This window comes from Tachyglossus aculeatus, chromosome 4, assembly GCF_015852505.1.
Source record: "Tachyglossus aculeatus isolate mTacAcu1 chromosome 4, mTacAcu1.pri, whole genome shotgun sequence".
Taxonomy (NCBI): Eukaryota; Metazoa; Chordata; class Mammalia; order Monotremata; family Tachyglossidae; genus Tachyglossus; species Tachyglossus aculeatus.
The window spans coordinates 39335741-39358851 of NC_052069.1; the positions used below are offsets into that span (position 1 = coordinate 39335741).

General features: G+C 42.0%; 1 protein-coding gene across 1 annotated transcript in view; it reads right to left on the reverse strand.

Moving 5' to 3' along the window:
- Nucleotides 1-23111, reverse strand: part of COL24A1 (collagen type XXIV alpha 1 chain) — a 500281-nt gene that overhangs the window by 342827 nt on the left and 134343 nt on the right. The window contains exons 9-13 of the mRNA XM_038745410.1: nucleotides 22512-22565; nucleotides 17706-17750; nucleotides 12368-12421; nucleotides 9592-9636; nucleotides 3970-4023 (exon numbers count right to left, since the gene is read on the reverse strand). Of these exons, the coding sequence (XP_038601338.1) occupies nucleotides 3970-4023; nucleotides 9592-9636; nucleotides 12368-12421; nucleotides 17706-17750; nucleotides 22512-22565 (252 nt within the window). The remainder of the gene's footprint in view (nucleotides 1-3969; nucleotides 4024-9591; nucleotides 9637-12367; nucleotides 12422-17705; nucleotides 17751-22511; nucleotides 22566-23111) is intronic.

Sequence of the window (23111 nt, forward strand, 5' to 3'; positions counted from 1 at the left end):
TCCTCGAAAGCAGAAAGAGCATACAGAAGGTTATGAAAGCATTGAGGCCATAGCTGCAGTATTAGATCCTCGGCAGTGATGAAAGGTACAGTCATCTGAAGAATTCAGTTCTTCTGTGGCAGCATGAGTGAGGCCATGTAGCTTCTTTTATGATGAGTCAACAACCTTGTTTGGATGCAGTAGGGAAAATCTTGAATCTCTCCTCATTCACTCATTCATTCAATTCAACCATATTTATGGAGTGCTTACTTTGTGCAGAGCACTGTACTAAGCGCTTGGGAAGCACAAGTCAGCAACATATAGAGATGGTCCCTACCCAGCAACGGGCTCACAGTCTAGAAGGGGGAGACAGACAACAAATCAAAACATGTAGATAGGTGTCAAAATAGTCAGAACAAATAAAATTAAAGCTATATGCACATCAACAAAATACATAGTAAATATGTACAAGTAAAAGAGAGTAATAAATCTGTACAAATATATATACAGGTGCTGTGGGGAGGGGAAGGAGGTAGGGTGGGGGGGATGGGGAGGAGGAGAGGAAAAACGGGGCTCAGTCTGGGAAGGCCTCCTGGAGGAGGTGAGCTCTCAGTAGGGCTTTGAAGGGAGGAAGAGAGCTAGCATGGCGGATGTGCAGAGGGAGGGCATTCCGGGTCAGGGGAAGGACGTGGGCCGGGGGTCGACGGCGGGACAGGCGAGAACAAGGTCCAATGAGGAGGTTAGTGGCAGAGGAGCAGAGGCTGTGGGCTGGGCTGTAGAAGGAGAGAAGGGAGGTGAGGTAGGAGGGGGCAAGGTGATGGACAGCCTGGAAACTGAGAGAGAGGAGTTTTTGCTTGATTTGTAGGTTGACAGGCAGCCACTGGAGATTTTTGGGGAGGGGAGTAACATGTCCAGAGTGCTTCTACACAAAGATAATCCGGGCAGCAGAGTGAAGTATAGACTGAAGTGGGGAGAGGCAGGAGGATGAGAGATCAGAGAGGAGGACATTCCATCACTGACTGCATGTGTTTTTTAATTTGCATATCACATTGCAGGCTTCTAAAGAACTTCTTAGTACCCTGAGCAACCAAAGCACAATATGCAGCCCACACTTCTTTTGCTGTAAGGAATTTTTTCACTCTTGGAGATATTTGATGGAACAAATCTTAGTGCTGATGTAGACGGTGAGCCTGTTGTTGGGCAGGGACTGTTTCTATATGTTGCCAACTTGTACTTCCCAAGTGCTTAGTACAGTGCTCTGCCCAGAGTAAGCACTCAATAAATATGATTGAATGAATGGATGTAACCTTGCTGTCTTCCCAGTTTTTCTTGCAAGAAATGGTGGTTTCCAGATTCAAATGAATTTGGCTCCCATTGTTGTGGGGGAAAAGGGAGAGGGGCACTCAAAGAATAGCAAGTACGGGGTAGTGTAGCTCCTCCAAATCAGTCATTTACATTTTCAAATGATTACTTGAGAACCAGTTCCCCCATTTTGTTATCATCTACATTTTGAGTGGAAGGTTCCACTTTGGCTTACATTAAATAAAACATGGATAAAACAGGCTCACTGTGGGTAGGGATTGGGTCTACCAACTCTGTTGTACGGTACTCTCCCAAGTGCTTAGGACAGTGCTCAGCATGCAGTAAGTGCTCAATAAATACCACTGATTGATTCTCCAATGGACTTGGTCATTAATAGGGAAACACACTTGTCATTGTCTCAGAGCATGGAAAACCATGTTCTAATTTATCTCTATGTAAATGTATTAATGACTTGCCTAAGTCTACATTCATTGAATCATATTTATTGAGTGCTTACTGTGTGCAGAGCACTGTACTAAGTACTTGGGAAGTACAAGTTGGCAACATATAGAGAGGGTCCGTACCCAACAACGGGCTCATGGCTAATGATTTTAGTTTAGACTGGAAGGACCTTTCACTTTTATCTCAACCCTTCTGAAAAAGGTAATAATAATAATAATGGCATTTATTAAGTGCTTACTATGTGCAAAACACTGTTCTAAGCACTGGGGAGGTTACAAGGTGATCAGGTTGTCCCACGTGGGGCTCACAGTCTTAATCCCCATTTTACAGCTGAGGTAACTGAGGAACAGAGAAGTGAAATGACTCGCCCAAAGTCACACAGCTGACAATTGGTGGAGCTGGGATTCGAACCCCTGACCTCTGACTCCAAAGCCCGTGCTCTTTCCACTGAGCCACGCTGCTTCTCTGTCCTTGGCATTGGTATTAGGCAATTTCTTGAGGGCCTGGCATGCAGTCAAATGATTTACAGAGTATTTTTATCTGAATCAAATCGTTATTGCCTGAAAGTTTTATTTTCAAGTAGAATTCAACTGAGTTCAACATGAGACTTATTAGACTGGCTTTTGATTATTCAGCATCCAACGTTTGGCAGAAGCTACTTGGTGATGCTGATTTACTGAAGAGGGCGCTACAGCCCAGCTGATAAATTTCTTTTAAGTCACACAGGCAAATGACAGGTCTAAAGCTGCTCAGCAACCCATGAGAAGTCACAATATTCATACAGCTGGGTATTCCTCTATCATTTAACTAACTAGAAAAATGACATTTCAAAAACCCTAGATTCAGAATCACAGCTTCAAGAAAACTTCAGATTTCTCCATCTAGTGGAGAGCACATAAGAGCTCAACAAATATAATGGGATGAATGAACCGCTTCATTCGTCAGGTGATAATTATAACTGACTGTGATCAGCTTTATTTAATTGATGCCCCTCTGCAAGGCTACCGGAGAGCACACTGGCATTACTGCATCAGCTTCGTCCCAGACCTCCCTGCCGCCAGACTCTCCCCTTTCCAGCCATACTTCACTCCGCTGCCTGCCTCATTTCTCTAAAACATTGTTTCCCCCAACTCTCCACTCCTCAAAAATCCTTCTATACTTTCTCATCCCTTTTTGCATCAAGCAAAACTCCTGACCATTGGCTTTCCGGCATTTTGGGGAAGCAGCGTGGCTCAGTGGAAAGACGACGGGCTTTGGAGTCAGGGGTCATGGGTTCAAATCCCGGCTCCGACAATTGTCAGCTGTGTGACTTTGGGCAAGTCACTTCTCTGGGCCTCAGTGACCTCATCTGTAAAATGGGAATTAAGACTGTGAGCCCTCCGTGGGACAACTGCATCACCTTGTAACCTCCCCAGTGCTTAGAACAGTGCTTTGCACATAGTAAGCGCTTAATAAATGTCATTATTATTATTATTTAATCAGCTCTTCTTCCCCTATTTAACCTTGCTCTCTTTCCACTTCAATCCAGTTCACATTTCACTTTCCTATAGCCAAACTACTCACTGCACTTCATCCTCATCTCCTTTGTGATCACGTCCTCCTTCCTACTTGGAACCTCATCCCCTTTCACGTCCAGCAGATCACAACTAGGCCCTTTTCAAAGCCTTTCTGAAATTGTACCTTCTCCAGGAAGCCTTCCCAGGATTAACCTATCATCTTGAACCTATTTATCTCCAAACTGCCACTTCAGCACCTAAGCATTTGGGTAGTCAACACCTCCTCACTGCTTTGTAGCACTCATGTTCATATCTTCAAACTTGATTGCTTGCAGTCTATAGATTATAAGACTGAATGCAGCAAAGAAGCAGCATGGCTCAGTGGAAAGAGCCCGGGCTCAGGAGTCAGATGTCATGGGTTCTAATCCCAGCTCTGCCACTGATCAGCTGTGTGACTTTGTGACAACTTCTCTGTGCCTCACTTACCTCATCTGGAAAATGGGGATTAAGACTGCGAGCTCCACGTGGGACAACCTGATGACCTTGTATCTCCCCCAGCGCTTAGAAAAGTGCTTGGCATATACTAAGCACTTAACAAATACTATTATTATTATTATTATGCAGGGATGGGGTCTACTAAGTCTACTGTACGCTCCCAAGTGCTTAGTACAATACTCTTGCACTCAGTAATTACCAAATAAATACCACTGATTGATTGACAGGTACTTACCGGACTGCCATCTGGCCCAGGGAGACCTCTGTCCCCAAAATCACCTGGGAAGCCCTAAGATGAAAAAGAGGAAAATTGTATGTCAGGTTTAAGAGAGGTAATTGGTAAGAATTTTATTCTCAAATTCTCATAAGAATTTTCTTATGAAATAATAGATTTAATCCTTTATCAGTGGGGGGATGTCTTTTTTTTTTTTTAAAAAAAAGTAACAGATCAGTCATATCTCCTCCTGGAAATCATCTTGGATTTATCCTTCATTCCCCTTCCCTACTACCTCTCCTGTGATTTAGTGCCATCCCTCAGCACTTGGATGCTTGCTTCCATCTCCACCCTCCAACAGCACTTATATATAGATCCTTGTTCCTGCTTCCTTCCCTTCCTTGCAATTTCTTTTTTAATGTCTGCCTCCCCTGTTAGGCTGCAACCTCTTTGAAGGCAAGGATCATTCTCTCAACTGTAATGAACTCTCCCAAGCACTTTCTATAGTGTTCTGCACAAAGGAAGCACTCAGTAAATACCATTGATCAATAGACTGACTGAAAGGTGGGTCTCTCAGTTTCAACTCCTTCCCCACCTTTCATCACCCTGTACTCCCACCCCACTTCATCCCTGCTACTTGACATTTAAGGCTCTTTTCATTCTTTTAATGCCAAAGAAACTCAAGAAATTCATAAATGAAATGGCAAAGAAACACTGCTTCCTTCTGTGCTTGTTTCACATCATTTTTTAAAAAATGACAAATTCATGAACCTAGTTCACACAAATTTCTTAAAGCAATTTTCCAGGTATTGTTGTTCTTGCAGGAGATTAGAAGGGAGGAGGATAGAGCTTAATTTAAAATTCCATCCCAGGAAAATTTGGAAAAGCAACTTTTGCATGCCAGAAACCACCCCCAAATTTTCATATGTACAGCAATGCCATCCTTTTATTTTCCCATTACATTTCCAGAGTAGGGGCACTGACATAACCATAAAAAATTGAATTAAACATCACTGCTTTCTTTAACTTCCTGACAAAGCAGTTTGGCTTCCAAGGACAATGAAGGCAAAATGTCTGAACCACACAAATACATAGGAGACACCGCTTTCAGTATGTTTGACCGCACACATGGTTTTCACATTATCTTCAGATCACCGAACAAGACAAAACACCATGAGTAAAACATGTTTCCAGTACTACTTTGACCATGTTATTGAAACATCACCAGGGCAGATGAAAGAGGGTTAGCTCTCCATTTATAAGACCACCTTTCATACCCAACTTCTTAGCATCATCTGGTTAAGAACTAGAATAGACATTGCTTGAAGATCCAAGACATTGCATGCTGCTTGAATGAAAATTGGGTGAGGTGTGATTTTTAGAAAAAAAAAAAAGCCTTCGAATAGTGAATTGTTTTTCAAGTACCAAATGGAGTTCAGCAGCATGTCTTAGTGGGTAGAACATGGGCCTGACAGTCTGAAGGACCTGGGTTCTAATCCCTCCTCTGCCATAAGTCTGCTATGTAACCTTGGCAAGCCACCTACTTCATTTCTCTGGGCCTCAGTTATCTCATCTGAAAAATGGGGATTAGGTGTGTGAGCCCCAATGGGCCAGCAACTGTCCAACCTGATTAGCTTGTATCTATCCCAGTGCTTAAAACAGTGCTTGGCACATAGTAAGCACTTGAAAAGTGCCATAATAATAATAATATTTATAATGATAAGAAGAGGAATGACAGATAAACCTCAGTCCTGAGACTTCAGGACTGAGAACCTGAGTGGAGGAATTGATTATAGTGCCAGTGGCTTGCCCAGTGCTGCTTGCTATGGGCAGGAAAGGTGTCTGTTTATTTTTGTATTGTACTCTCCCAGGTGCTTAGTGCAGTGCTCTGCACATAGTAAGCACTCAATAAATACAACTGGCTGACTGACCTACTCGCTCATACCCTCTCAACCCTGTTAGTCATGTTTCCACGGGGAACAGAAGACAACGAGAGAGCAGGGAGGCACAGGGGAACAGCACTTTGAAATATGCATTTACGGTCATTCATTCATTCAATCATATTTATTGAGTGCTTACTGTGTGCAGAGCACTGTACTAAGCACTTGGAAAGTACAAGTTGCAACATATAGAGATGGTCCCTACCCAACAGCAGGCTCACAGTCTAGAAGGGGAAGACAGACAACAAAACAAAAGAAATTAACAAAATAAACTAAATAGAATAAATACATACAAGTAAAATAGAGTAATATGTACAAACATATATACATATATACAGGTGCTGTGGGGAGGGGAAGGAGGTAAGGTAGGGGGGATGGGGAGGGGAAGGAGGGGGAGAAGAAGGAGGGGGCTCAGTCTGGGAAGGCCTCCTGGAGGAGGTGAGCTCTCAGTAGGGCTTTGAAGGGAGGAAGAGAGCTAGCTTGGCGGATGTGGGGAGGGAGGGCATTCCGGGCCAGGGGAAGGACGTGGGCCAGGGGTTGACAGTGGGACAGGCGAGAATGAGGCCCAGTGAAGAGGTTAGTGGCAGAGGAGCGGAGGGTGTGGGCTGGGCTGGAGAAGGAGAGAAGGGAGGTGAGGTAGGTGGGGGTGAGGTGATGGACAGCCTTAAAGCTGAGAGTGAGGAGTTTTTGCCTGATGTGTAGGTTGATTGGTAGCCACTGGAGATTTTTGAGGATGGGAGTAAAATGCCCAGAGCGTTTCTGCACAAAGACAATCCAGGCAGCAGCGTGAAGTATAGATTGAAGTGGGGAGAGACAGGAGGATGGGAGATCAGAGAGGAAGCTGATGCAGTAATCCAGTCGGCCAGCTACAGGCAGAACCCAAACTAGAACTCCAGGCTCCCTTTCCAAGAGCAGGGTTCTTTCCAACTGGATCAACAGCAAGGTTTATATAAAATACAGACCAAGTGTAAGTAAACAATAAAAAAAAAATGATCACTAAAGACAGAAAATTACTGAGTCCTGAGGAAAAGCTCACTGTGGGCAGGGACCATGTCTATCAGCTCTGTTATACTGTAATGATGGCATTTATTAAGCACTTACTATGTGCAAAGCACTGTTCTAAGTGCTGGGGAGGTTACAAGGTGATCAGGTTGTTCCACGGGGGGCTCACAGTCTTAATCCCCATTTTACAGATGAGGAAACTGAGGCACAGAGAAGTTAAGTGACTTACCCAAGGTCACACAGCTGGCAATTGGAGGAGCCGGGATTTGAACCCATGACCTCTGACTCCAAAGCCCGGGCTCTTTCTACTCAGCCACACTGCTTCTCTACTGTACTCTCCCGAGTGGTCAGTACAGTGTTCTACACACAGTAAGCACTCGATAAATGTCATTGTTTGGTTGATTGATTGAAACACAGCTTAAATGAAGTAGACTACATGGGCTCGGCTTCCCCGTGTTCCTTACTAAGACACATTTTTACTTATATCCTTCATGGTCTTACAAAGCAGAACCTTTTGTATATTTTGGCTTTGCTTTATTGCCCATTTCCACATCTGGCAGTTCTGATGTTCAATGGCGCAGACTAATCTACTCCTGGTGTTTTCCTCAAATACCCAGTTGGACTCCAGCCAGACATCTCCTTGACCTCGAGCCACCTCCCTTCTAGGACTTGTACTAATCCAGATCTTGGGCTTTTCTGTATTTAAGGTCTTTTCTTCACATTTTACCTTAAAATCTGCTTCACTATTTTATTTTCGGTACCGGATGCCTAGAGTTTTTTTGATGCTCAGCACTACGGGACATTTCCACTGTCTAGAAAGTAAGTCCTCCCACTTTCTCTCTGCCTCACCTTCTGACCCCCTGGACCATTTCTTGTCTCTATCAAACAAATGGAAGCAGTATTGGCATAGTGGCTAGAGCACAAGCCCGGGACTCAGAAGGACCAGGGCTCTAATCCTGTGTCCACCATTTGTCTGGTGTTGACCCTGGGAAAGTCACTTAACTTCCCTGTGCCTCAGTTACCTCATCTGGAAAATGGGGATTAAGACTGTGAGCACCATGGAGGACAAGGACTGTGTCCAACCTGATTGTCTTGCATCTACCTCAGTGCTTAGTACAATGCCTGGCATGTGGAAGAACTTAAATACCGTGAAAAATAGAGTGTAAAAGATGATTTTTAGATTAAGCATTGCCCATGATTGAATTAGAACAAAATTGTCTGTAAAGAATCACTGATGAGATTCAAAGAATGTGCAGTTGAAACCCACCAGCGATTCTACACAGAAAATTTCAGAAGGACATCCAGTTCAATGGGGCTAGATGAAGCAAGCAACAGTATTTATTGAACACTTTTTATGTGCAGAGCATTGTACTAAGCGCTTAGGGAGTACAGTAGAGTTGGTAATCATAATCCTTGCCTTCGAGGGTTTTATAATCTAGTAGGGGAGGCAGAGGCTAAAATAAATTACTTCACTTTAAACAGAACTCAAATGTGACCAGAGCCACTAATAGCATTCCCCTCAGTCTGGAAGGTCTACCTAACTGAAAAGTAACTTTTTTAAGCCACAGCTAAATTTTATCACTTCGTACTTTAGCTCTGTCTGGGCTGTGATTTCATGAAAAGAACAGTGCATACCTATTAGAAGCAGTCCTAGGTAAGTCAGTCATTGGGAATAATCAAGCTGTTCGACTAGGTTCAGACCACTGTTATTTTGAAGCATGAAAATAGTTCCACCAAAAGCAGTAAAAGGCTTAGGAAACGTGTTGGTTTCCGAAAAAAACATACATTTTCTTTCACCTTCAGAGAATCTTGATTGCAGGTACGTTCAGACTCATTGTAAATCGTGTTGACATGCATTAAATGGATTTATAGTCTACCTTCATGAAGGAACTAATCTAGCATTAAGCAGCAAATAGCTTAGCTTGGCAAAATTTATTCCCCTCTATTTTTCGTATCTGGAAATATAAGAAGTTACAGCTAAGTTGTCTGTAGGCCAGTACCTGACACTAGCCCCTCATAAATCCCTCAAATCTAAATCTGTGTTTTATTACTAGTCATTTAAAAAAACTATTTATGTCTTTTTCTAGGACTTTTCAGTCCCGGGCAGTGAGAACCAGGACTTCCTCAATTGCTAAATCAACCAACCGAGCCAATACCCTATGGATTTTTTTTACTTTAGGAACTGAAAAAATTTCAGATTTTACTAACATCATCAATCGTATTTATTGAGCGCTTACTATGTGCAGAGCACTGTACTAAGCGCTTAGCACTGTACTAACATGCCCACAAGCACATATATACTAGAGATCAATCAATGGTATTTATTGAGAGCACTGTGTTAAGCTGTGGGGAAAGTCCCCCTAGACTGTAAGCTCGTTGTGGGCAGGAATGTGTCCCTTATATTGTTCTGTTGTACTCTCCCAAGTGCTTAGTACTGTGCTCTGCACAAAAGAAGCACTCAATAAATACGACTGACTGACCGACTAGAATGCAACAGTGTTGGTAGACTTACTCCCTGTCCATAAGTAGCTTGCATTCTAGAGGAGCGAACACCTCTGGGGACTGTAATTGTACTAAAAACTGTCTGACACGGAAGCACTCCATATTTACACACATTTTTAATGCTTTCAAAAAATAAAACTACTTGTATCTGGACTTATTTAAAATGCCGGTAAGCCAAGAAATGTAGCAGGAGAGTTACCTGTCTCCCCTTAAGGCCCTTCTTTCCTCGTAGTCCAGAAATCCCCTGTAGAAGAGATGACATTGTGTTACACTGTAGACTTAGTGTATCCTAAGAAACTGTGAGCCCCACGTGGGACAATCTGAATACCTTTATCTACTCCAGCACTTAGAACAGTGCTTGGCACATAGTAAGCACTTAACAGGTACCATAATAATAATAATAATAATGATGGCATTTGTTAGCGCTTACTATGCGCATAAAGTCTAGGCTGCAGTAATTCCTCAAAGAAAATGGTAGAAACGACCAAACAGAAAATCATTTTCACATTTTATGTTTTAAAAGTATCCATTTGGCCTGGATATCTGGTTTCCTTCCATATCCATAGCAATACTAACAATAATAATAACTGTGGTTTTGTTGAGTACTTATTCTGTGCCAAGCACTGTACAAGACATTGCAAGAGATGAATCTCTTCAATAAGATCAGACATAGTCCCTTTCCCACATGGGGTTCATAGTCTGATAAGGAGTGAGAACAGGTATTTCATCCCCATTTTACAGATGAGAAAGCTGGGGCACAGAGAAGGTACGTGACTCATAATAATAATAATGGCATTTATTAAGCATTTACTATGTGTAAAGCACTGTTCTAAGCGCTCCAAAGTCATACGGCAGGCAAGTGGCAGAGCTGGGTTTAGAACTCTTAGAATCCCTGTTGGGATGTTCTGATAAATAAAATAGATTTCTGTGGATTTGTTTTAGACTCCAAGTCCTTCCCAGAAAAAAACTGAAAAGATTGTTGACATGAGACGATCCTTTACAAATTTAAGCTTCTGGGAAAGGTAAATTTTGACTAGTAACGGACAGGGATTGCATGTTTGATTCCGTTTTCTGTTCTAAGTTGCTTTCCAACATAAAAGCACATATAACTGAGTGGCACAAGTTACACAGGTCCAAGTGGGTACACTGATAATTTTAGACATGGGGCCCAGAAAGACAATGAAACTCAGCAACCGCTGCAGTGAGTTTGAAACAATGTCAACCAGATTTTACAAGTCAGAACAGTTTATTTTTGGTCTAGCCTACATGAGTGATGAGTGAAATTAAGTAAGGGTTGATATTTCATCCTACAATTCACAAAGCAATAGAAATCATAATGAAGCCTCCCTTCAGATTTGCACACATTTATAACATAAGATTGATCTTTCATGGATGTTTCCATTTTATTTTTTAAACTCCTTTAGTATGCTTTGAGACAAAGTATACAGAAAATCTTTGAGAATTTCTGGAGCTTCTTTTGGGGTTAAATATAATCTCTTCCATTAGAGATTGTATTGGGTCTCTAATTCGATTGTGAGATTAAATATAATCATTTTTATTTGGTGCACATATTTATTAGGTTTCTAATTGGATTGTGAGTTCCTGCTTGTACTCCTTTAGCATTTAACTTGCACTTACCTCTCGCCTTTAGCATATTATTTAGCACAAGGTGTTTAATGAACATCATGGATATAGCTTTCCAGATTGTTTTTGGTTTGGTATATCCCTGAAATAAAGAAATGATGGGCTGGTAGTAATTGAGAAGCAATGTTGCCTAGTGGATGGAGCCTGGGCCTGGGAATCAGAAGGTCATGGGTTCTAATTCTAGCTCTGTCACTTGTTTGCTGTTGACCTTAGGCAAGTCACTTCCCATCTCTGCGACTCACTTATCTCAACTGTAAAATGGGGATTGGGACAGTGAGCCCCATGTGGGACAGGGACTGTGTCCAACCTTGTTTTGTTGCCTGTCTCCCCCTTCTAGACTGTGAGCCCATTTTATTGGGTAAGGACCGTCTCTATATGTTGCCGATTTGTACTTCCCAAGTGCTTAGTACAGTGCTCTGCACACAGTAAGCACTCAATAAATAAGATTGAATGAATGAATGAACCTGATCTGCTTGTATCTACCCCAGCACTTAGTATACTGCCTGGCACATAGTAAGCACTTACCAAAGTCACAATTATTATTATCATTATTATTAATAATAATGGACTGTAGTAGTGTCTGAGCCATTCAACGATGCAGCTTTTAGCCACTTATGCCTTTGTAGCTGTATGCTGTGACTGGGATAAATTTCATAACTCTCAGAATTGATCAGGACTGCCAAGGATCTAATTGGGCAGCCATTAACTCAATTCAGTAATATGAATTTCAGCTTTACATTTTATTGCATTGTACGTAAAACAAAGCACTTTTCCTATATTAGAACTCATTCAAGTATATCTCTCTGGTTATCTGGATTTTCTTGCATCCAGGATATACCTAATCTCTACTGATCTGGATATATAAGGTTGTACTGTACATTAATGTGATCACAAACATTTGTTTTTGTAAAATATTATAAATGAAAATAGATCTCTGAATAGCTGGATTTTCTTGCATCCGACACATACCTAGTCTCTATTAGTTTTACTGTACATTTATGCGATCGTCACAAACATTTGCCTTTTTGAAATTAAAAATGTAAATAGATCTCTGGATATCTGGATTTTCTTGTACCCAGCAAATATCTAGCCTCTACTGATCTGGATATATAAGGTTGTAGTATACAGTAATGTGAACAATACAAATATTTACTTTTTTGAAATGAAAAATGCAAATAGATCTCTGGATATCTGGATTTTTTTGCACCCAGCATATATTTAGTCTATTGATCTGGATATATAAAGGTTGTATTAATGTACATTAATATGATCATCACAAACATTTGCTTTTTTGAAATTAAATATGAAATAGACAAAGCAATTAAACCTACTCTTTCTCCTTCGGGGCCAGATTGTCCTGCCAGTCCCGGAGAGCCAATGAAGCCCTTAATGAATAGAAATTAAAAGTAAGTCATTTCATTCACCCTTCTCCCCAAAGAGCAAAGCAAGATACCAAAGATGGAATCCCCATTTCTTTTATGATAGCGTCATAATACTGGGCCATTCACAGGACTAATGATCCTGGATTTTAACCATGAACTGCCAGACTGCCAATTGTAATGTATTAACCTATGGGTGAGGTTCTCCCAGCCTCCAGAAGAACCGTCAAGGCCGCTGAAGGGACAGGTGAATCGCAGAGCTGAAAATCAAGGTTTCACTGTCCCCTTCACGCAATTCAATTCTAATAGAATCAGTTACATCGTTGACTCACTCCTCACCATGGTGGCTGGCTGGAAGGACAGAAGAAAAGGAATGTCTTTTGGAGACATGCCTGCAGTGGTGGAGGTTGTTGACTTAAGAAACACTTGGAGTATCTACTGTGAATGACGGGGTTGTGGGGAATACTGAAAATGGCTTGTTATCACAGGTGGCAAAGGCCACAGAAGCTACTGAGATTGCTGGGCTATGGCACCGAGGCATCGCATCGGCACCTTGGAGTGGTCACTTTGGATGTAAATGGCCTTTGTACATAACATTTTTGAATGCAGTGCAAAATGTGCTGCACCTCTGCCTCCTACTCGCTTGTGACATCCCACGCCACAGCGAACATATGTTTGACAAAGGTGAGAGAAAGCAAGTTTCATGGGCAAATCCCTGTCACTACAGTCAATTCCTGCAGACAGGTTCTCGATCCTGTAAACTTCATGCCAAGACCAAGGCTCATCTGTCATTTAAAAAGGGAGTTCAACATCATGATCACCAGAGATCACCATCATGCTCTCTGAACACAATGAGCCAGATCAATGATTTTTCAATCTGGTCTTTCCTAATATTTTTCTCTTTACCACATTAATAACAAAATTTTGGGGGGATCCAAATTTTCATTATAAGCAATTTTGGAAGTCCTGCAATTTCTCGCAGATGACTGAGATAACTATTCAGAGAACTGAAGCAGTAATTTCTCATCTCAACTCGACTGTCCTGAAAAAAATTAAAGCAGCTTCTAAAATTGCCTAATGTCAACAGAATCTAAGTTTTTTTTCTATTTGTTTGTTGAAAGCTTTTTACTTACACCATGGGTTTTGTTCCTGTAGAAATACCCTGCAACAATATTTCTATACCTCCATTAATGGAGGTGGATACAAGTACCACAGACATAGAGAAGCAGCGTGGCTCAGTGGAAAGAGCATGGGCTTGCGAGTCAGAGGTCAAGGATTCTAATCCTGGCTCCTCCACTTGTCAGCTCTGTGACTTTGGGCAAGTCAGTTAGCTTCTCTGTGCCTCAGTCACCTCATCTGTAAAATGGGGAGTAAGACTGTGAGCCCCACAAGGGACAACCTGATAACCTTATATCTATTCCAGAACTTAGAACAGTGCTCGGCACAGAGTAAGCACTTAACAAACACCATTATTATTATTATATCAACAGTCAGCAGCAACGGGAGAGCAAACATCTAAGTTAAGAAAATTTCATTGGTGGGAAGTTTCTTTTTTGTTCATTTGTTTGCTTGTTTTTGTGGTCCAGGGACTGCATCTGATCTGCTTACAGTGCATCTGTCCCAGCACTTAGAACAGTGCTTGACATATTGTAAGCACTTAACAAATGCTGTATTATTTTTATTATTATTTGGACTTCAGAGTCTTGAGTTGAGTGGCTCTGAACATTGGCTTAGTGATTCTGGAAACTGAGGTGTTGAGAAGTTGAATAACTTGATCAGAGTAATGTATGCTCTTCAAATCAATGACGAAAGGGAATGAGAAAGCTCATGAAAATCAAAAGCAGCATTAGGCTTCAATGCCTAGCAATACTGTAGCAAACAACAGCCAGGGATGAAAATGGAAAACAGAAGGGTTGACAGGAATGAGCGCAAACCCTAACAAATTCAACCTCCATTTCCTGTTTCTAGTTGGAGAATGGCCTCTGGATGTTTTGTTCTTTATGTTGCATAGCAAGGTCTTTCTTTTATTTTCCTGGATTTTCCCTTTAGTGATTCTCTCAACTCCCCAAACGTTTGCTTTAGGACACTCATATTGTCTCCTCAGAGTAACATGCAGATAAGATGTGGCTCCTCTATGGGTGGGTGGGAGACTAATCTTTTGTATATAAGGGAGGTCGCAAATAAATAATTTGGAGATGATAATGATATTAGGAGAGATAGAATACATGAGAAGGAACTGCATAACACAAGAAATGGTCAAGGTTTGCAATTACTGCTAGATTCTCTAGACTGTAAGCTCATTATGGGCAGGGAATGTGTCTGTTTATTGTTGTACTGTACTGTTCCAAGCACTTAGTACAGTGCTCTGCACGTATTGAATGAATTCTGAAAACATGGCGTAGCGAGGTCTATCATTAAGAGTCCCCACAAGTTTGAACATTAAACAATCTCACCACTCTTCCCTCTGCTAAAGCACTATTCTTTCGACACAGATAAGAATTCTCCAATTCTCTCCCTGACCTCTACAATCTGACTTCTGTCCCCTTCACCCTACAGAAACTGCTCTCTCAAAGGACACAAATGATCTCCCTCTTCCAAACCCAATGGCCTCTATTTCATTCCAATCCCCCTTGATGTCTCAGCTACCTTTGATACTGTGGACCACCCCCTTCTCCAACTTCAGATTCACTGACACTGTCCTCTCCTAGTTCTCCTCTTATCTCTCTGGCTGCTCATTCTCAGTCTCTTTCTCTGGGCTCCTCTCCTGCTTCCCACCCTCTAACTGTGAGAGTCCCTCAAGGTTCAGTTCTTGGTCCCCTTCTATTCTCCATCTGCATCTTGGAGAACTCATTTGCTCCCATGGCTACAACACTCACCTCTAGGTTGATGATTCCTAAATCTACATCTCCAGCTCTGATCTTTCTCCTTCTCTGCAATCTGAATTTCCTCTGGTCTTCAAGACCTGTCTACCTGGATGTCCCACCGATACCTCAAACTTAAAATGTCCAAAACAGAACTCCTGATCTTCCCACCAAAGACCTGCCCTCTTCCTGATTTTCCCATCACTGCAGATGGCACCACCTCCCCCCGTCTCACAAACGGATAACCTTGGCATTATCCTTGACTCAACTCTTTCATTCAACCCACATATTCAAATCCTGTCAGTTCAACCTTCACAATATCATTAAAATCCACCAGGTCCTTTCCATCCAAACTGCAACCACGTTAATCCTAGCACTTCTATTCCACCTCGATTATTGTTATCAACCTTCTTGTTGACCTCCTTGCCTCCTGTCTCTCCCCACTCCAGTCCATACTTCACTCTGCCTCCTGGATCATTCTTATATAAACCATTTGGTCCATTTTTCTCTACTCCTCAAGAAACTCCAGTGAATGCCCATCCACCTCCACATAAAACAGAAACTCCTTACCATTTAAAGCACTTAATCACCTTGTCCACTCTTACCTCACCTGGCTACTCTCCTACTATAAATCAGGCCACACATTTGGCTCCTCTAATGCCATCCTATTCACTGTAACTTGATCTCATGTATCTCAGCTCCAACCTCTTGCCCACATCCTGTGTCTGGCCTGGAATGGCCTCCCTCTTCATATCCAACTGACAATTACCCTCCCCACCTTCAAAGCCTTATTGAAGGCACATCTCTTCTAAACCCTCACATGACTAAACCCTCATTTCCTCTTCTCTCACACTCTTCTTCATCACCTGGGAACTTGGATTGTCTCCATTTATTCACCTCTCCTCAGCTCCATAGCAATTATATACATATCTATAATTTATTTATATTAATGTCGGTCTCCCCTCAAGACTGTAAGCAGGGAACCACCTCTGTCATATTGTGCTTTCCCAAGCTTTTAATCCAGTGCCCTGCACACAGTAAGTTCTCAATAAACACGACTGATTGATAGATGGATGGATTGACTGAAATAGTGAGGAGTTTCTGTTCTACGTAGTGATGAATGGGTAACCATTGGATGTTTTTGAGTAGTGGAGTGATATGCAAAGGGCAATTTAAAAAAATGATGTGGGCAGCAGAGAGAAGTATCGATTAGAGTTGGAAGAGGCTGGAGGTTCGGAGGTCACAGACCAGGCTGCTGCAGCAGTCAAGGTGGGTTGTGATAAGTACTTGCACAAGCGCAACTGCAGTTCTGATGGAGAGGAAGGAATGAATTCTAAAGATGTTCTAAAAGTAAACCTGACAGGATTTGGTGACTGAATTAATAGCTTATTGTAGGCAGAAAATATGTCTGTTTATTGTTAAATTGTACTCTCCCAAAGGCCCCTTTAGTCTGTAAACTCACTGTGAGCAGGGAATGTGTCTACTAACTCTGTTATACTCTCCCAACACAGTAAGCACTCAATAAATATGATTCATTGATGATGAGGAGCTCAGTTTTGGACATACTAAGTTTGAAGTGTCAGTGGGACATCTGAGTAGAGATGTCTTTGAAAGCAAGAGGAAATGTGAGACCCTAGAGAAGGAATGAGGTATGAGGAATGAGGAAATCTACCTGAGTCATCTGCATAAGATGGTAGTTGAAACTGAGGGAGCGAATATATTCTCCAAGGGAGTGGATATAAATGATCAATAGAAGGGGACCCACAACCGAGTCTTGAGGGACCCCTCTTGCTTTTGGATGTCAGGTAACAAATGAATATTGGAAACGTAGGTTACTGAGCACAGGGACAAATGTTAATATGTTTTGTTTTGTTCTCTGTCTTCCCCTTCTAGACTGTGAGCCCACTGTTGGGTAGGGACCGTCTCTATATGTTGCCAATGTGTACTTCCCAAGTGCTTAGTACAGTGCTGTGCACACAGTAAGCGCTCAATAAATACAATTGAATGAATGAATGAATGAACATTGGAAACCTGAGTGTCTGCGGCATAGGGACAACGGTGGCCGCCCGCCCCACAGTTTTCAGAGTCAGAATCCCAGACTTGCTTATTCCAGAACTTTGTTAAGGCCTGAGATTTTCTAACTGGGCTAGAAAATGGAGCCCTCCAGACCCATTAACTCGTTAAAGCTTGCCATCTCCTAATCCTTACACCTTGTCATCTTCCTGTCCTTGCTTAGCCTTCAATGAAAAGTTTGCAGGTCTGGTCCAAAATGCACAATCACTGAGGCAATCTTCAGTGTAACCCTATGTGACAAATGCTGACTCCTTCACCAAGAGCTCAACTGACAGGTCAAATGTCTTTGATATTTCACTGGTCCTAAATTCTGTAAAATACAATGACACTTGAGACAAACAAATGAGATTACTTACTCTAACACCTTTAGGGCCTTGGTTACCCTCTGGTCCAGCTAAACCCTAGATCAAAGGAAATATAAATAGAAAAAGACATTATTGTTTTTCCTTCTCTTTACATATTTTATAATCTACAAGGAGACCTGTGGGGGACTGGATACATACTTATCACAACTTATGCCTTAAGTTGTATCTGTGCAAAGAACAGTCATACATGCACCTAGTATGGAGTGAAGTGTCTGTCCCACATGGGTCTTTTCAGCCTCCCAGATGCACAAGATAAAACTTTAAACCATTAGCAGTGTTAACTTCTGAAATCAAAGGATGGCCTGTCTTTTCTCTGCCATTTATGACTTTTTAAAAAATGGTATTTGTTAAGCACTTACTATGTGCCAGACACTGTACTAAGCCCTGGGTTAGATACAAGATATTCAGGTTGGAAACAGTCCCTGTCCCACATAGGCCTCATAATTTTAAACCCCATTTTACAGATGAGATAAATGAGGCATGGAGAGGTGAAGTGACTCGCCCAAGGTCACACCACAGACAAGTGGCAGGGAGAGGATTAGAACCCAGATCCTTCCAACTCCCAGGCCCATGTTCTATCCATTAGGCCACACTTTTTCTCTTCAAGTCCCTCCCCTTCTCATCACCCCTTCCTACTTCCACGTTCTCCGACCCAATCAATCATATTTTTTGAGCGTTTACTGTGCACAGAGCACTGTACTAAGCACTTGGGAGCGTGCAATGTAACAGGGTTGGTAGACATAATAATAATAATAATAATGGCATTTGTTAAGCGCTTACTATGTGCGAAGCACTGTTCTAACCACTGGGGGGATACAAGGTGATTAGGCTGTCCCACGTGGGGCTCACAGTCTTAATCCCCATTTTACAGATGAGGGAACTGAGGCACAGAGAAGTTAAGTGACTTGCCCAAAGTCACACAGCAGACAAGTGGCAGAGTCAGGACATGTTCCTTGCCTAACCCCAGGCAGGGTCCACTTGTCTGCCAGTCACATGTCGGGGTTGTCATTGGCACTAACCTCGTTTCGGTAACGGAGAGGGGAGGACACATTCCAATTGGCTGTGCTTTAGGGTAGCTTTGACAGGGCTGGTAATGGAGGCATTGGCAAAGCATGTGACTGGGAATAATAATAATAATAACAATAACTCCCCACAACACCTGCATATATGTTTGTACAGATTTATTACTCTATTCATTTCACTTGTACATAATAATAATAATAATGGCATTTATTAAGTGCTTACTATGTACAAAGCACTGTTCTAAGGGCTGGGGAGGTTACAAGGTGATCAGGTTGTCCCACGAGGGGCTCACAGTTTTAATCCCCATTTTACAGATGAGGGAACTGAGGCACAGAGAAGTTAAGTGACTTGCCCGAAGTCACACAGCTGACAATCGGCAGAGCCGGGGTTTGAACACATGAGCTCTGACTCCAAAGCCCGGGCTCTTTCCACTGAGCCACGCTGCTTCTCTACTATTCTATTCATTTTGTTAATGATGTGCATCTAGCTTTAATTCTATTTGTTCTGATGACACCTGTCCACATGTTTTGTTTTGTTGTCTGTCTCCCCCTTCTAGTCTGTGAGCCCACTGTTGGGTAGGGCCCATCTCTATATGTTGCCAACTTGTACTTCCCAAGCGCTTAGTACAGTGCTTTGCACACAGTAAGCGCTCAATAGGTATGATTGAATGAATGAATGGAATTTTTTAAGTCCTTACTATGTGCCAGGCACTGTACTAAGCACTGGGGAAGGTACAAGCAAAACGGGTTAGACACAGTCCCTGTCCCACATGGGACTCACAGTCTAGATCCCCATTTTACAGGTGAGGGAACTGAGACCGAAAGAAGTCAAGTGACTTGCCCAAGGTCACACCGCAGACAAGTGGCGGAGCTGGGATTAGAACCCATGATCTTCTGACTCCAGGCCTGTGCTCTATCTATTACGCCATGCTGCTTCCTAGGGAAGCAGCCCTAGGGACCTAGAGAACTGCCCTGGGTCATGTTTGAGAGAAGCAGCGTGGTTCAGTGGAAAGAGCACGGGCTTGGGAGTCAGAGGTCATGGGTTCAAATCCCAGCTCCACCACGTCTGCTGTGTGATCTTGGGCAAGTCACTTAACTTCTCTGAGCCTCAGTTACCTCATCTGTAAAATGGGGATTAAGAATGTGAGCCCCACATGGGACAACATGATCACCTTGTATCCCCCCAGTGCTTAGAACAGGGCTTTGCACATAGTAAGCACTTAACAAACACCATCATTATTTATTTATTTATTATTTATTTATGCTTGCTCCCTTTCCTAACTTCCCCTTCTCTTCCCTCCACCCCGTGCATCACCCTGGCCCTGAAATTTGGGCATAGGGGTCCCACATCGGTCTTTTCTGGTCCCCTAGGGGAATTTCACTAACAGAGGCATCTTCAAGAATGGAGAACACAAAATAATAACAGTAATTATGGTGCTTGTTAAACTCTTGGCACTGTTCTAAATGCTGGGGTAGATACAAGTTAGTCAGGTTGGACACAGTCCTTGTCTCATATGGGACTCACTCTCTTATCCCCATTTTACAGATGAGGTAACTAAGCCACAGAGAAGTTAAATGACTAGTCCAAGGTCGCACAGCAGATATGTGGAAGAGCCAAAGTTAGAACTCAGATCCTTCTGACTTTCCAGACCCGTGCTCTATCCACTAAGCAAAGCTAGCTCTTTCTAGGAACATAATAAAATCAAATGACCCTCTGTATAGCCACATGAAGCAGTGGACACCACATAATAAAGGATTTGTTTGAATACATTTTCTTTAAATTGCTCCTCTCAGGGAATATGTCTGTGTTCATCTCAAATCCTTTCACCCAGAAGGAATGAACATTTAATAAATTTGAGTATAAACACCTCTTCATATCATTTCAGAAATTTTGTGTCTCTCAAGGCACAGGGTCCATGACTAATTGCAACCTCTGCTGATTCCCAACTGTTCCTGTTACTACTCTGTGAATTAATGAACCTTTATTCTGTTACTTCCAAAATTCTTCATTTTCAGAAAACCTTCAAAGCTTTATCATTTTATGAACATCGAGATTGGAATCCACTAAGGGTTCATATGAAACATTTCTTTTAACTTCAAATTGTACTAAATATGTCCTAAAGTGACAATAAAGAATACTTTTGTGCACAACAATATCTTTCTGCATTTTTATCTCTTATTACTGTAAACAGAAAAGGCACGTTTTGGAAATACTCTCATTCATTAACTTTAATGAGACCATAATTGTTTAGGCAGATAAAAAGCAAAGCGTAAATAGGAAAGATGCAACATTATCCATTTGCAGTTGCTACAGAATGTTAGCACTGAAAGGATGTAAAATGTTAAAAGAGAGTTTAATTCAATTTCAAAATATATTTAAGGGTTGGTGCTTTAGTCACACTTAATTATTTGGGCTTGAGCTAGTCAGCATTAGTGAAATACTTCAGGTTCTTCATTCCTTGGATAAAAACCACAAAAAAGAGTAACATATAGTCTGAATTTTCATCACCATGAGAAGCAGCGTGGCTTAGTGGAAAGAGCACGGGCTTGGGAGTCAGAGAACATGAGTTCTAATCCTGGCTCTGCCACTTTTCAGCTGAGTGACTTTGGGCAAGTCACTAAACTTCTCTGTGCCTCAGTCACCTCATCTGTAAAATGGAGATTAAGACTGTGAGCCCTACATGGGACAACCTGATTACCTTGTATCTACCCCAGCACTTACAGCAGTGCTTGGCACATAGTAAGTGCTTAACAAATACCATCTTTATTATTAGTAGTAGTGTTTTCATGGAGTTCTCCTATTCCTCAGGGATCATTCTCTCGAAGAGCCTTACATCATGGAGAATCAGGGTGGTCTGGTGATAGAATGGGCCTGAGGGTCAGAAGGGCCTGGGTTCTAATCCTGGCTATGACACTTGCCTGGTGTGTGTGACCTTGGGTAAGTCATTTCATTTCTCTGTGTCTCAGTACCTCAACTGTAAAATGAGAATTTAGACAGTGAGCCCCATGTGGGACAGGGACTGTGTCCAACCTGATTAGCTTGTATCTAACAGAGCACTTAGTACAGTGCCTGACACTTAGTAAATGCTTAACAAATACCATAAAAAAATGGGAAAATTATAGCAACCACTGATTCAAAAGGAATGAATGCGTTAGGGAGGTGGACATTCGAGGGTACAACCATAACTAATATTTTTTTATTAAAATTCAATTATTACTGCTTGATTCTCTGTTAGCAGAATGGTTTGCACCCCTGTCCCTCATTCTTATTACTATATTAAATACCACAAAGTTGCAAAAACACAAATAAATACAATTCAGTAAGGTTGAGGTAGGGATTTCCAAAGACCACACTACGCTCATGCCCCTAAACCTTTATTTTCTCCAAGAGCTCTACTTGAATCAACTTGCAGATTGTGTTTACTCCAGAATAGAATTGTGTTCTTCCATTGTGTTATACCCCAATCATCCTCATCATCATCATCAATCATATTTATTGAGCGCTTACTTTGTGCAGAGCACTGTACTAAGCGCTTGGGAAGTACAAGTTGGCAACATATAGAGAGAGTCCCTACCCAACAGTGGGCTCACAGTCTAAAAGAGGGAGAAATGGAAACACATATTATCATCAGACTGCATGTACCTTAAAGGAAATCCCCCGATCAGATGATTACTAGAAAATTGACTCCAGAGAAAATACAGTCAAGGCCAAAGACAACTCACTGCATTGAGGGACTGAGAGAAGAGTGTAAATCCAGAGTATAGTTTACTGCACCTGCCTGCCAGGGTAACCGGGGGATCCCGCACTGCCAGATGTTCCTGGAGTTCCCTAAATTAAAAACAAACAAAAAACAAAACAACAGAATACTAAAAACTAGGAAAAACCCCCAACATGCTTTTATACACTGAGAAACATCGCAACGGGCTTTCTGTGTTAGTCCAGTAATACAAGTCCAGGTCCATGCCTATCCTCTAGAAGGGAATGTGTCTGTTTATTGTTACACTGTACTCTCCCAAGTGCTTAGTACAGTGCTCTGCACAAAGTAAGTGCTCAATAAAACACCCCCCTCCTCCCTCCCCCCTGCCTTACCTCCTTCCCCTCCCCACAGCACCTGTATATATGTATGTATGTTTGTATGTATTTATTACTCCATTTATTTTACTTGTACATACTTATTCTATTTATTTTACTTTGTCAATATGTTTTGTTGTCTGTCTCCCCCTTCTAGACTGTTAGCCCGCTGTTGGGTAGGGACCGTCTCTAGATGTTGCCAACTTGTCCTTCCCAAGTGCTTAGTACAGTGCTCTGCACACAGTAAGTGCTCAATAAATACGATTGAATGAATGAATGAACGAATAAAACCACTGACTGACT